We start from the raw sequence: 15,095 nt of genomic DNA, 5'->3' as shown, positions 1-15,095 counted from the left end.
CAGGCCAGGGCAAGTGGTACAGCAGTTATGCCCTCATTATGGGGGAAGACCTATGAGAGGCATGAAACCTGGACTGGTTTCTCCAGAAAGACTTCCTGGTGGAGGTGACATTTGAGCTGTATATTAAAGTATGATGCTGATTATTCAGTCCAATGAGTGGGGAGAGATCTTTCTAGGGCAAAGGAAATAGCATGTGTAAAGACAAGGAAGTAAAAAGATGCCTTGGGTTTTGATAACTAAAAATAGCTTAGTGTTGGCTGTGAGTGTGTCTCAGTGTACGCGAGGAATAGGGGGAATTCCGAGGTGCCGGCCATGCCTCATAGCCATGCCTTGTAAAACTGAGAAAATCAAGAACTTCCTGCTCACAGCCAGGAGGAAGGATGCCAAATCTGTTAAGATCAAGAAAAAGGATAATGTGAAGTTTAAAGTTCGATGCAACAGATACCTTTACACCTTGGTCATCACAGACAAGAAGACAGAGAAACTGAAGCAGTCCCTGCCCAAGGTTTGGCAGTGAAGAAGCTGAAATGAACCAGCTGTGCTGATCTGAACTGTATTGCAATTTTAAAAATTCCAAACAAATAAGTAAAAATACCTTAGTGTTGCACAAACTCGGTGGCTGGAGTGAAAAGAAAATATAGGTGCAGCAAGAGATTATCTCACAAGGTCACAGATGGTCTTGAATGTCACCCTCAAGAAGGGTGCTACCAAAGAACCTGAAGCAGGACACAGTGGGATGGGGGATGGTTAGGAATAAGGATGGAAGGTGGCAGGCCTTTTATGAGGATATTTGTAATAAAGGTGATTAAATGAAGAGAAAGTGATGGAACAGAAGAAATGAGTACAAGAATAATCAGGAGACTTCAAGATGGTGTCCTTAGAGGGACAGCAAGGAGGTCATATCTCCATGTGCCACTCGGTGGTCTAGTTTTTCTCCATCTTCATAGCAAAGCTCCACTGCAAATGGAATACGATTTCCAGTTTATATCATGAAGACATATCAACTCTGAGATCTCATGGCCACAGTTCACTGGTTTCAATGAGCTGTCTATTGTTGAGGCGGGGATTCAGGCAGAAGATGGGAGAAGGTCAAATTCACTTCAAGCCCCATTTAATGAGGCCTGTGAGGTTACAGAGAAACTGGATAAGCCTGCTTTCCCCTGCCTTAAATTCTCACCTATTCCCCATAAAGTCTTTCATCCTTTAAAAAGATAATTTAATAAGGTATGGCAATGTGAGAAACTGCAAGCAAAAACATGGTTTCTTAGTTCATCTCAGGGTTCTGCCGAGTAGAAAGACGTGTCTCTGTGGGTGGTGGTAGAATAGCACATGAGTAAATGAGAGTGGGAGTCCTTAATTTGGTATTCCTAATACAGGTAGATCACAGCTTTTGCTTGTTATTGTCCAGTCCTTGGGTGTTCTGTTCTGTCTTTTTAATTCTTTTTTTTCTCTTTGAATTCCATTTTGGAAAGTTTCTATTGACATCTTTAAGTGCTTTCATTCTTTCCTCAGCTGAGTCCGGTTTATCGATAATTCCATCACAGGCATTTTTCATTTTTGTTGTGGTGTTTTTGATCGCGAGCATTTCCTTTTGATTCTTTCTTAGCGTTTCCCTCTCTCTGCGTACATTACTCATCTGCTCTTGGCATGTTTGTTGTCCACTTTTTCCATTAGAGCCCTAAACATATTAGTCACAGTTGTTTTAAATCCCCAGTCTGACCATCTAACATCTCTGCCATATTTGAGTTTGGTTCCAATGTTTTCTCTGTCTCTTTAATCTATAGGGTTTTGCTTTTTTTTTTTTTTTTTTTTCTTGTCTTTTAGGATGCCTTGTCATTTTTTGTTGCAAATTGGACATAATGTACTGATAAAAAGAACATGGTCCTGGTTACCTGCAGAGTTTCCATCTTCTAAGTTCAGCTCCAATAAATTGTGATTCTCTGTGTGCCTGTTTGTCTTTTCTCTTTGGGGGGGGGGCGCAATTTTATCTCTGTTTATAGATGTCCTACGACATCAGTTTTCTGATGGATCAAGAGTTCCTGATTTTCAGTTAGTTCATCTTTCCTCTTGTTGTGTAAATGGAAGAGATGGCTTCCAAGCTCCTTACCTGTTGGCCTAGAAACCCAAAGAAGTCTTTAATTTGGAATTGTGTTCATCAGAGGTTTATAAACAATATTAAGAAAGCTGGTTTTAGCATTTTAGAATTAAGAGCTTTTAACCATTCATTTTGATTGCTTACTTGGTGAATGTCAGGAAATAACTAGGCTTTTGCTTTCAAATGAGGATATTTAGCTAGATTCAGGCCTTTTCTTATAGACCCGCAAAACTTTAGAGAACTCTCCGTCCCATTATATAGATAAGCACACTGAGGTTCAGAGAAGTAAAGCGATTTTCTTACAATCACACAGCCAATGACAGACCTGGGGCTTGAGTCCTTATCTCCTGACAGTCAGTAAAGTGTTCTTTCCATGGCCCATAGGTCTCCCTGGTCCAGTCTCCTGAACACAATGGGGGTCTTTTAACCTTCATTCATAGAAATGAGAGTCACAACAACAAAGAATATGGAGGAGGGGCGTGTGTGGCCTTATTGAAGGGTAGGAGGTGAAGAGGAAATACTAGGATGATTCAGAACCAGAAAGCAACATCCCAAGTGGAGTAAGATGTATTTTGAAAAGGAAAAGGGACTTGGTGGCTATAGGAATGTGAGACTCACCTTCCTTAGGCCCTGGAGCTTGGCACCCTGCCCCACTGGAACAGTTGTGTGCACACTGATGCCCTCTAGTGGTTTGAAGAAAGTGATCCTTTCCTCAAAACTGGCTACAGGGAAAGCTTCAAGCTTGAGGTCCTGGAAGGGAAAGAAAAATGTCCCTCCTCCATCTCGCCCCTTGGTTCAAAGATTTGTATAGCCGGGCTTTTTTTTTTCTTTTTTTACCCTTTAACTTCTTTTTATTAAACAATCCGAAGACATTTAAAAACATGAGTAAAGGACAGCATTACCCCATATGGAGAACCATATGTATCCAAGTGTGGGAATGGGGGAATGGAAGCCATAGAAACACACGCAAAACACACCAGGATGTGCGTACACACATACACATACCTGGGGTGGATGGAAGCTTTGTGGGCCCTAAAGGTTATAAAATTTGAGAAACTCCCTTTGATGAAAAATATAAAAGTAGAAATACAAAATTAAGTATAGAGGCTTGGAAGATTTCCATTCATCAGCTTCATGGTGGATGATCCTCGCCCACGCCCATCCGCCTACGCATGCACACAGAGAAAATGAAGGTAGGAAGCAGACCGATTTTTATCTTTTATTATTAGTCCTAAAATCCTATACAACGTCAGACAATTAAGTTCGCAAACTTTTCACTGTGCTGTGTACTGAAAATGGTTCACCTCAGTGAAGTCTCCTTGGAAAGCTGTACACTTACAACATTATCCTTAATTAAAATGTATCCAGAATTGTTCTTGAAATTGCCTTCAGAGTCTGTGGTATATTCCTTGGAACATCATTAATGACAATTTTTATCATTTAAGTTCAGATTCCGGTGTTTGTTTGTTTGTTTGTTTGTTTTTGCAATCGCCAAACTCACAGAGCCAATTCTGGTAAGTACTAAGATAGATAATCAAGCTGGACGATGCTGTGTTGGTCAAGAGTCACAAGTCTTTTTAAAAAGCTATCAAATTCTCTTGTCCTTCCATTGTTTCTACATTATCCTGTGAAGAAGTTTTCCTGAAAAGCAACTCCAAAATGTTTTTAGCCATGAAAAAATCACTGGACTAGCTGTATATGCATAGTGGCCTTGAGGATGTGTCATGCAGTCCTCCAACCCCAAGGACAGTTGACCATGGGCCCCGCTGTGGAGCTACAAAATCTATTTACTTGTTCACAAGAAGGCCAGGCCTCCCATGCCTGTTCCTACCTCAGAAATGTATGCATCAGGAGCAGAAAGGCAGATTCATTCGTAGCAGGGACTCTGTGGGCCAACTTTGGCTCAAAGACATCCCAAGAGTTCGTTGGCCTTTTTTAGACTATGTGGCAGTCTAGGGGGTTTCCATCAAACCTTCTCTTTTTCTGTCGTTTGCTCAAGGTCAAACTTGTGTCACAGTCTGACTCTTTCTGCTTCCCTGGCCTCCTCCCTATTTCTTTTCCCCATAGGCATTCTTCCTAAAAAAGCCTTGCACAGTTAGTCCCCTCTTGGTCTCTGCTCCTTGAAGGGCCAGACCTAGCTTTCCAGACCACTGTAAAGTGCAGCATCCTCTGTTTCCTCTAGTGTCTATGTAACTGTAATAAAGAGTCTGGTCCCATCATTTATGTGTGACTACTGGCAGTTTTTAAGCTTCACTCTTCCTTCGACCCTGTGTACCGCACATCTGGGAAAACTAATAAGAAAGCCTGGGTATTCCTTCATTGGCACCAGCAGGAGATTCAAATCCCACTAGCTCCTGCCCCTTCATGGAAGCTCTCACGCCAGCCCCATTCCCTAACCACCATAAAAACACAGGCCAGGCTCCTTTTCTCTATTTCTCAAGTCACGTTGGACCTGGTTAGGAGGCCTGCCCTGCTCTCCCCAGAAACCCCAGTAATAAGTAATAAATATTTCCATACCCTCTTGGTGAATATGTGGCATCATCAGTTTTGACATCTGAACCAAATTTTGGGAGGGGGTGTTTATCTATCTTTGAAGTGTGGTCCCAATAGTGACAAAATGTGTCAGTTGCCAAATATTGGAATTGGCTACTTAGGTCCATGACTAAGCACAGGTGTTGCTAAATGCCCCACATGTCACTTGAGAAGATCACAGCTATGTGGTCAGCCCCCTTTTTCAGGGCATGTAGAATGATGCCACTCAATAACGTTAGCACTGCCCACCCACTCTTCACACACAACTGGAATATAAAAGGAAGGCTGAGAAGAAGAGGAGATGGCATTTTAAAGAAGTGTGGTGCTGGTGAAAAGTAGCTCTTGCCTTTTCTCTCCGAAGCTAAGAGGGCTACCACGGCAATCGATCATGAAGTAGAAATTGCCTGAACTTCCTCTCCCTTCACTAAGTTGGGAACAGAGGATCCTTTTCTCTGAAAGTTGACAAGTGAATGGATTGGCAAAACGCCTACTGCTAGGACATGTCAGAGGTGAGAGAAGAGAGAAGGTATGACTGAGACAGGGTATGCTGGTGAGGAAGCCAGTACTTATCATCATTTCATGTGGCAAAGATGTATGTTTCCTGAGCAGGCATGAGAGTAGATAGCTCCAGACAGCTTGAAGCTGCTTCAGCCGACAGAGCTGCTAGTGGAGTGTGGGGGCCCCATAAACAAGATGCTGTGAGCAGACAGCCTAGAGATAATGCAACTGAGGGACAAATCCAGGGAAATGTTGCAGGGAACGGGCCTTCTAAGGCTCTCTAAACATTAAAAAGTATCCTCTGTGAAATAACCAGCATTCTTTCAGAAACTTGACATAGTGAGAACCAATGGCTACTGGCTACTCAGTGTTAGAGTAGAAGCAGCAGCCAACAGAAAGAAGCCACTTGCCCTCTGGGCAGCCAATAAGGAGACATGTCACCCCTTCCTACCCTTGGGCCCCAAAATTGGTGTGGTATGTGCCATCCTCTGAATTCCAAGCCACTAGCCTCAAGTCTAGCTCTTGTGGATGGGGGAATCAGCTGGGGGATGGACAGAGTATTTCAAAATGGCTACAGAATTAGCAATTTAAAACAACACTGAATCTAAGAGAAAGGAAGAAAGACTGATCTAATCACCAAAAGTGACCACAGAGTTATAGAATTCAGCTGCAACATCATGAAGGGAATCCACTGTCACATGGGGGAGAAAAGTTAACTATAACCCAAGAAACTAGAAAAACAAAAAAAAACTTTGTTTCTATTCCAGTGAGTTCATATCCTTTTCTAAATCTGCTACACATAATTTTTAAAAATACAAAAACGTCTTTAAAGGAAATAATGAAACCACCTATAATTTGGTGCTTGCTGTATTACACACAATGAGTTGCTTTCATATATTCAGACAATGTTAATTTAATCTATAGGTTGTGTCCATCATTTCCAACCTCTGTGAGGTGCTCACATTGTTTCCTCTACCATTAGTCCTCCTAGCACTCCAGCTCCTATCTCTCAATTTTAAATCTTCCATCATTAGAAAGACAAAGCTATACTTTTTCTTTTTCTTCAGAGAGTCTGGGGAAGAGAATGGCCCTTGGCTAAGAATTTAATCTAGCTCTTTCAAGAAGTAATTACAAACCCTTCTTAGGTCTTTGTGTAGGCAAGAGAGCAGTTCTTCAGAGGCATAAAGCTGGAAAATGGGCCCACTTCTTATTTCCAACAGGCTCTAGGGAGTACAGTTAGAAAGGGTGGGAGCGTCTACACTGTTCAAAGGTAAATTACATAAGGCCTTAATTACAAATAGAGAGGAGGTTTTGAAAACTACAGGGACATTCAAAAAATATTTCTCTTCCACCTTATGGGTTTAGACTTTAATATCCCTGATAATTAATACTCATCCTTGGGAAAGGTACGCGTGTGTGCTGGAGGGGGAATCAGAAAGAAATCCCACAGGTCTCCAATGAGTAATCACTAGAAAGAGGATTGTCTGCCACCCACTGTGGTATAGAAACCCCTCGGGGGCTGGAATAGGAGTGTCCACGTCAGCTGTGGACTGCTGGGTGAGACATGGGATGCCAAAGGCCACCATGAACTCTCCCTGGGATATTGCCTTAAGTGGAAGCATAAAGAGCTGGCGGAATGTCCTGTTGGCAGAAAGGAAGTAGTAACTGGGTTGAGATCAGCCACTGTATGAAGACAGACAGTCTTCCTGACACGTAAGTAAAGAGTCATAGAAAGGAGAGTAGAATGGGAGGGTTCATAGTGAGGGCAGACAATAAAACAGGACAGCACGGTGGTGGGGGGGTTGCGGTGAGGGCATTCCTTATGTGAACTTAACATTGTGAGTGTTTTCCCTTGCACTACGGTGAAAATCATATCAGCATTTTAAACATCTGTGCTCCTCTGTTGTGATGTTCTTTGGTTACTACAATCTTAGGTAACTGTTCATATATATATATATATATATGTATACATATATACATATATATATATATATATATATATATATATATATATATATATATATATATATATGAAGATGGACAATTATGTTCGCAAACTCGTCCTAGATGAAGTGCTACATAACTCATTGCTGAATATCACTATGGTCACCTCTAAAGTACTCCCCTTGGGAAGCTATGCGCCAACGCCAGCACCTAGTCCACCCTTTAAAACAATTTTGGAACTCTTTCTGGAATGGCCATCAGAGCTGTCATCATATTACCCTTGATTTCCTGAATGTCATCAAAATGTCTTCCTTTTAATATTTCCTTTATCTTTGGGTAAAGAAAGAAGTCATTGGGGGCCAGATCAGGTGAGTAGGGAGGGTGTTTCAATACAGTTATTTGTTTACAGGTGAGAAACTCCCTCACAGACAGTGCCATATGAGCTGGTGCATTGTCGTGATGCGAGAGCCATGAATCGTTGGAGAATAGTTCAGGTCATCTGTCTTTTTCACGCAGCCTTTACAGCACTTCCAAATAGTAAACTTGGTTAACTGTTTGTCCAGTTGGTATAAATTCATAATGAATAATCCCTCTGATATCAAAAAAGCTTAGCAACATCGTTGCAACGCGTTCGCGAACTTAATTGTCAGACTTCGTATATTGAGTATTACAATTTTAATACAGTTTTCCTTCCTTAAAATGTATATAATTTTTTTGGCACACCATATAAACCGATAGATAGATAGACAGATAGATAGATAGATAGATAGATAGATAGATAGATAGATAGACAGATAGATCTATATATATATACACACACACATATGTATATATGTGTGTGTGTGTGTGTGTGTGTGTGTTGAAAGACAAAGGAACAGACAAATGAGGGGAAGCAAGGCCTGCCTAATTCCGCCTTCTGTGGGCAGACGCGCGGAGGCAGGAACTGCTTCCCAGCAAAATGTTCAGAGAAGAGATGGAGCTGAGAGCCGTGGGAAGGACAGCAGGATGGTGAGCTAGGAAAGCTTGTAAACTAAACCCTCCTTGCTCCCAGTATGTATGAGAAGAAAGTGACCTTTCAAAGTGGGAAAAGGCTGACGTTTCGGTTACTCTATTCTCTCCTCAAGGTCGTCTTCTCAAATGCTGCATCCTTTACTGAGCCTTCCCTGAGTTCATCCAAGATAGAATCCCTCATGCCGCTGAAGGCTCAGAGTCCTTGATTTGGGTCTCCCTTATGGCACTTACCAATTTCCACTTCAAATGACAGTTATTTATAAAGTGATTCCTTGCCCAGATACCTTTGGTTGGTCTTTATTTCCCCTCATGCCCAACACATTTTTCACTCTTTTCCATCCTGCTTTCTGCAGTAGGACTCCGAGCTGCATGCAGAACACCAACAGACACCCACTCTCTCTAGCTTCTGATGGCCCATGGGGTGCTTTTACAGTAGGTGAGAGGGAGGTTGGACTATTTAGTCCCCTGGTTTTTTTCCTGTCACCTCAGGATGGCTACAACTGAAAGTCTCTCCTCTCAGAGTGGCTGACACTAGGAGACTCCACCCCCTTCCAGGTGCCAGTATTCACACTTTAGTTCTGTAGGGCTTAGGGAGGATAACACTTTGGCTGCTGCCAGCTCAGCTAACCACAGGATTCCTTATATGTTCCCATATTCATTCTTTTGTAAATAATTCTTCAGTTTATCTTATTCTGTGCATACCAAATGTTTCCTGTTGGGACCCTGCCTGATAGACTCCCTTACTAAATAAATTGAAAGCATACCAAAAAGTGTGAATTATTTGACTTATGCTTATACCTGAACCATAGTTAAAATAGAGCCTTGCATATTATAGGTGCCAATAATCATTTGCTCAATAATAATACCTCTAGAACAGAGTTTCTCAACCTCTATACTATAGCTATTTGTCCTGTGAACTATAGGATGTTTGGCAGCATTTCTGGCCTCTGTTGACTAGACGCCTACAGCACCCCAACCCTAGCTGTAGCCAACAAAAATATCTGCAGACATTGCCAAATGCCCCCTGGGGGGCAAAATCACTCCCAGTTAAGATTTACTGTCCTAGACATCTGATACTCTTGTCATTTCAGCATTCATGTTACAAAAAAAAATCATTACTTCATCACGACAGTCCATAATATACATGTATGTACACACACACACATACACATACACGCATGAATGCGAGAATCCATAAACATGAAACACTCAAAGTCACACAGTGTGACATATATAAATATATGTGAATATATGGAAATGTATTTGAAAGGAATATTCAAAGTTAGGAAATCAAAGATAAATGTCCTTATTTGTAAAATCAAAATTTTTATTATCAAGTGAAAAAAAAATCACCCACACATTTGAGATGACATTAAATGAGGTTTCTTTGACCTTTCCAGAGATTCATATGTTTAGATCTTCAAACGATCGTAGGCATAAGTGTAAATGTGGAAGTGCTCAACATAGTACCTCAAATAGAGAATAATCAAAAGAAACACGGTTCTTCAAGGTACAATGCTGAGAACACAGGTACATAAGGATCATTCCTCCTCCTACACTCCGATATTCATTGAAATGACCAATGGCTTCCAAGCACAGAGAAACATTATGATGTCTTTTATTTGTCTGCCTGCAAGAGAAGTGTGTTTGGGGTCTCAAAAGTCAGAAAGCCACTAACTTGGTCTTGATATGTTGTCTCAGGTTTTGTTCATCTTCTTCCTTCTTTTGTATCTTTGCTTCTTCTGCAGGTCTTTTCCTCTCTCCCACCTATAGATACTATCAGTACCACCATGTTCCAAAAATCCAGGGGATACCCTTCCCTTTCTTGTAGAGCTGTCCGATGCTCGAACACTGTCTCTTATTATATATAACAGATCAGTACAGTGCTACCCCATCCCCCTGCCAGAGCTGCTGAAGGTATTTTGGTACCGTTTGGAGAAGTATTTCAAAGTCCTAGGTGGGTCATAGGTGATGGAGGAAATTTTCCCAGAGTTTTGGTGCATGGAACTGAGGCACAATTGCTGTCTTAAGATTCAAACAAGCATTTTAAAATGGAGTCACCAATTCAAACAGGGCTGTGCATAGAGTAAGCATCAATGTAGAATACCACTGATACCAGCCACGATAGAAGCTAACAAAAGAAAGGTAAGAAATCAATAAGAAGAAGCCATGGGTAGGGGCAAGTACAAGAATCTGCAGTGGCTTCTTATATAGCTCCCAAAGCAGCCAGCAACAATTGTTTTAAAGGGACAACCATGTAAAGTCAGCCACAATAGTCACAAACAACTTGATTGAATTTCCACCAGTCACCTGCACCAAAGTGAGACTTTGATTTGAAACTGACGCAAGTGTGGATCATCCATTTTACAGAAAAAGGTAATGGCAACAGGTTTCTAAACACGGGAAAGATAATGGGTTCTGCTCCCTGTTTCTTACCCATAATTGTTCCTGGAAATTTAACCTAAAACCTGTTCCACCAGCTTTTGCAAAGATTTCCAGAGTTACTAAATATCCTTTAAAAATTTGCTTCCTGCTTAAGGTAGCTAGAGAAGATGGTATGGTCTACAACTACAAATGGAGTAATCCTTGGATTTTAATTCAAGGTGTGTGTGTGTGTGTGTGTGTGTGTGTGTGTGTGTGTGTGTCCCTGAAATAATACACTCTACGCAAACATGAATTTGAATAAGACATGATTGGTGTTTGGGTTGTCATCCAATGGCCAGTCCCCATTTGGAAACAGGGATGGCTAACTTTATCATCTTTTATTGGAGAAAGGATACAGTAAGAGGTGAAAAACTTGAAATAATTTGGGACTTCTTCATTTCGGTATGCAATCAGTATCATACAGTCTATGCCAATACAGTATTGTAGCAATATAGACTGACTGAAAAAATATTGCTTTCCATTAACCTACATTGTATGCAACTGAATTTTTAGTTACCACATATTGTTCATGATAAGAAGTTACATGTATGATACATTTGTATACATACATATGTGTATTCTATAATATACACATACATATATACATTTGCTATAATAAGAAAGTTGAGATTTTATGACACCTCCTGATAACAAAAATTACATTACAAAAGTTTCATTTCAAAAATCAATCTGTAAGGAAACTCCAGGAAGGACTCCAACAGGAAGTTTCTGGCCAGAAGGCAAGTAAAGACAGATCTCAGGCAGTTTAGCCTAGAGTTTGTGGTCACTTTTCACTGTGGATAATTTCTGATTCCCCAAGGGGTGACTGAGAAGAGTTAGTGGGTTAAAAGTTAAAGTCTAGGGTCCACTAGGCTAGGCTCTTACGACCTCTGTCACTTTGGGTTGGGACTTCAAAGTATAGTACCCTGGAGACCATACTGAACCAAAAGTAGATAAGATCTTCCAAGGAATAAAGTACATCTTCAGGTTATCCGTATCTCTGGTAATCCCCTATCATTCATGCTACCAAGTTCTTGAAAGATGCAAATGTAAATTATTTCTACAAAGAATATTTCCAATACAAAACCTGCTATACAAGAAAAACAGCATAAGAGGAAAAAAACAATACGAACAAAACTCAACAAAAACAACAAAATAAAATAGACTCACGTGGCTCTAGATTTTTTTAGTTATTAGGCACAGACTTTAAAATAAACATGCTTATTATGTTCATGATAATAAAACACACAACTGAGAATTTTGACAAAGAATTAAAAACTATGAAATGAAAGAACAAAGTAAAAGCTCTAGAGTAAAAATAAAAAGTGACATTAAGAATTCAACAGATAGATGAACAGTAGAAAAGGCACAACCAAACAGAATGACTGAGATAAAACATACATCAGAGGACAATAGCCAGAATAAATCTTGGAGGACAAAAGGTACAAATACAAAATAAAGGGTAAGATAAATATAAATAGAGTCAGGAAAGGAGCTCAAGAAGGAGAGGAAAGAGAGAATAATGAAGCAATATTTAGAGAAATAAAGTGGCAATGATGGCTAAAATTTGAAAGACTGACTTAACCAAGTAGGTGAGCAACTAGTTCATAAATTTCTAAACAGTATAAATTAGGGCAGCCGCTTTGGAAAACTGTTTGACACTGTCTGCTAACATTGAAGATTTGCATTCCCTATAATTCAGCAATTCCATTTCTAACTATATACTTAACAAGAATGTGTACACATGTTCATCGGAATTATGTACAAGAATGTTCATCGCAGCACTGTTTGTAATCACCCCAAGCTGGAAACAGCCCAACATGCATCAACAGTAAGAATGGATAAATAACTTGTGGTATATCCATCGTTTGAAATATACAGCAATGAAATGAAGACAGTATGACTCTTACAATGAAAACACATATAAAGCTATATGAAAACACACTGTTGAATGAAAGAAGGCTGACACAATAACAAAGATATCGTGTTGTATAATTCATTTAGATAGACTTTAATATATGGCTAATAATGTAGTATTTCAATATGCATGTGTGATGTTTTATAATATCATACACACACACACAGTGAAACCCATAAATATCAGGAGAGTGACAACCTTTAGAGGGTGGGATGATTGGGCGTGGGCATGAGTGGGGCTGCTAGGGAGCTACTGATGCTCTATTTCCTGAGCTGGGTTTTGGTTTGATGGGTCTTTGGGTATCTGCTTTGTGCTACATTTTTGGGCTGTCCATCTTTTCTTTTCACACATATTTTCCTGTGTGATATATTTCACAATTAAAAAAACAGGTTTATAAAAACAATTGCTTCAATACAAACAATAAAGTGGTTAGGGGCTAGAGAGTTTCAGACTAACAATCAAAAAAGAATTTATTTTTCTTATGGCAGTTTTAATAAAAGTATTTCCATAATTATAAATCTCTTTTATTGCAAGCTGAAAAGAATAAATTGGTGGATAAAAACGGACCAAAGCACATGAAATGCCTCAGTGTTTGCTCTTTGGTCTATACACCCAGGGTTCTCTCGTGAGCACCACTATTTTTGCCTTTGATCTTTGCAACTTTGCTTGCAATCCATTTCATCCCCCTTTTCCAAGGGACTGAGGAGGAGTTGGGGGGCTGCACTTTCAGGCTGAGTCCTCCCTCTCACACCGTAAAGAAAGTGCCGAGGGGTGGTCTTTTCAGTGAGGATTCACTTGCGCTCACTCCAGCAACGAGGAGCTGCTCTCACAGGCTTACATTCTAGAATGAAAATGCAGAAACAAGAGTGTGTAGGATGTCAGAGAATGATAAACACTAGCAAGGAAAAGGAAGTCCTAAGAAGCCACCCAACAGGGCAGGAGCTTCCCCAATTCTGCTCCCATCATAGGTCCTCCAAGTACATGAGGCATCGTAACATTCAATATATACCAGGTCTGACAATAGCGTTCGCGAACTTGTTGCAACAATATTGCTAAGTTTTTTGACATCAGAAGGATTGTTCATTATGAATTTGCACCAACTGGACAAACAGTTAACCAAGTTTACTATTTGGAAGTGCTGAAAAGGCTGCATGAAACAGTAGATGAAAACGACCTGAACTTTTCTCCAACAATTCATGGCTGTTGCATCACGACAAGGCACCAGCTCACACAGCACTGTCTGTGAGGGAGTTTTTAGCCAGTAAACAAATAGCTGTATTGGAACACCCTCCCTACTCACCTGATCTGGCCCCCAATGACTTCCTTCTTTACCCAAAGATAAAGGAAATATTGAAAGGAAGACATTTTTATGACATTCAGGACATCAAGGGTAATACAATGAGAGCTCTGATGGCCATTCCAGAAAGAGTTCCAAAATTGCTCTGAAGGGTGGACTAGGCACTGGCATCGGTGCAGTTTCCCAAGGGGAGCACTTCGAAGGTGACTGTGGTGATATTCAGCAATGAGGTAGGTAGCACTTTTTTTAGAATGAGTTTGTGAACTTAATTGTCAGATCTCCTATACTTGTAGGAGGAAAGGAGGGAGGGGGAGAATGAGGAAGGAAGGAAGATAGGGAGGGAGAAAGAAGTTCCTGATGGAGGTTATTATGCATGCAATTCCCATAAGGAAACCTATGACATAGAACAGTTTCCTATGTTACTCTATACATACATTCATACTGTGTTGATGCAATAATAATATGGTTTCTATTATGAAATTTCCCGTTTCCATTTAAATTATGTCAGGAACATCTTTCCATGTAAGCAAACACAGATGCACATCATCTTTGGAAACCTTGCATCCCAATATCTGCCTACATTAATTTCCAACCTGTCTTTGTTTGGTGTCTGCATGTCCCTACCAGGGAGGGATGGTCAGCACCTCTGCTGCCCTGAGGTTTTTCCCAATCCTGACTCTTTACTTAATTCCCTTGCTCATTTCATGCTCACTGTCTGGCTGGTCTGGACGTGGGCCTGGTGCTGCTTGTCACAGCATCCACTTCTGGAGTACCCCCCCTACACACACACACACACACACACTCCTTTATTCTTCCTGAAACTCTGTTTCCTGGTCGACCTACCAATGTTCACAGGACACCGTGTTCAATGTTGTTCCTTTAGGAAGCGCTATCATTCTAAAACATAGCGACAGTGGGCAGCAGGCACCAAAGGCATTTGGAAAAACAGACTGAGGAAACTGAGAGTCAGGGGAGTTGAGTGACTTATTTAAGTCTCTGCCACCAGTTACAGGCAGATCCGAAGCCTGATTCCTAGCCCAAGGCTCTCTTGGTGTGATTATATACTCTATCAAAACCCAACAACCCTCAGTTATTGATATAAATTTTATTCATAATTGCTAAGACTTGGAAGAAGCCAAGATGTCCTTCAGGTAGGTGAATGAATAGTTAAACTGTGGTACATACAAAGAATGGAATATTAGTCAATGCTAAGAAGAAATGAGTTATTAAGTCATGAAAAGACATGGAGAAACCCTAAATGTGTATTAGTATGTAAAAGAAGCCAATCTAAAAGGATATATACTCTATGATTTCCACCACATGACACAGTGGAAAAGGTAAAACTATGGAGACAGTAAAAATATCCGTGGCTGTAG

At 40.5% G+C, this 15,095-nt stretch overlaps 1 protein-coding gene across 1 annotated transcript; it reads left to right on the top strand.

The window, feature by feature from the left end:
- Positions 1-325: 325 nt before the first annotated feature.
- LOC308488953 (large ribosomal subunit protein eL38-like) lies at positions 326-517 on the top strand (the record flags this gene model as incomplete). The annotated part of the gene is made up of 1 exon (XM_081029370.1): positions 326-517. One exon carries the CDS (start codon positions 326-328, stop codon positions 515-517), a length of 192 nt encoding a protein of 63 aa, XP_080885496.1.
- Between the last annotated feature and the right edge of the window lie 14,578 nt (positions 518-15,095).

Source organism: Rhinolophus hipposideros (genome assembly GCF_964194185.1).
Source record: "Rhinolophus hipposideros genome assembly, chromosome: 20".
NCBI classification, from domain to species: domain Eukaryota; kingdom Metazoa; phylum Chordata; class Mammalia; order Chiroptera; family Rhinolophidae; genus Rhinolophus; species Rhinolophus hipposideros.
The sequence above is the reverse complement of the archived record's forward strand: the minus strand, read 5'-3'. Positions and strand labels throughout refer to the sequence as shown.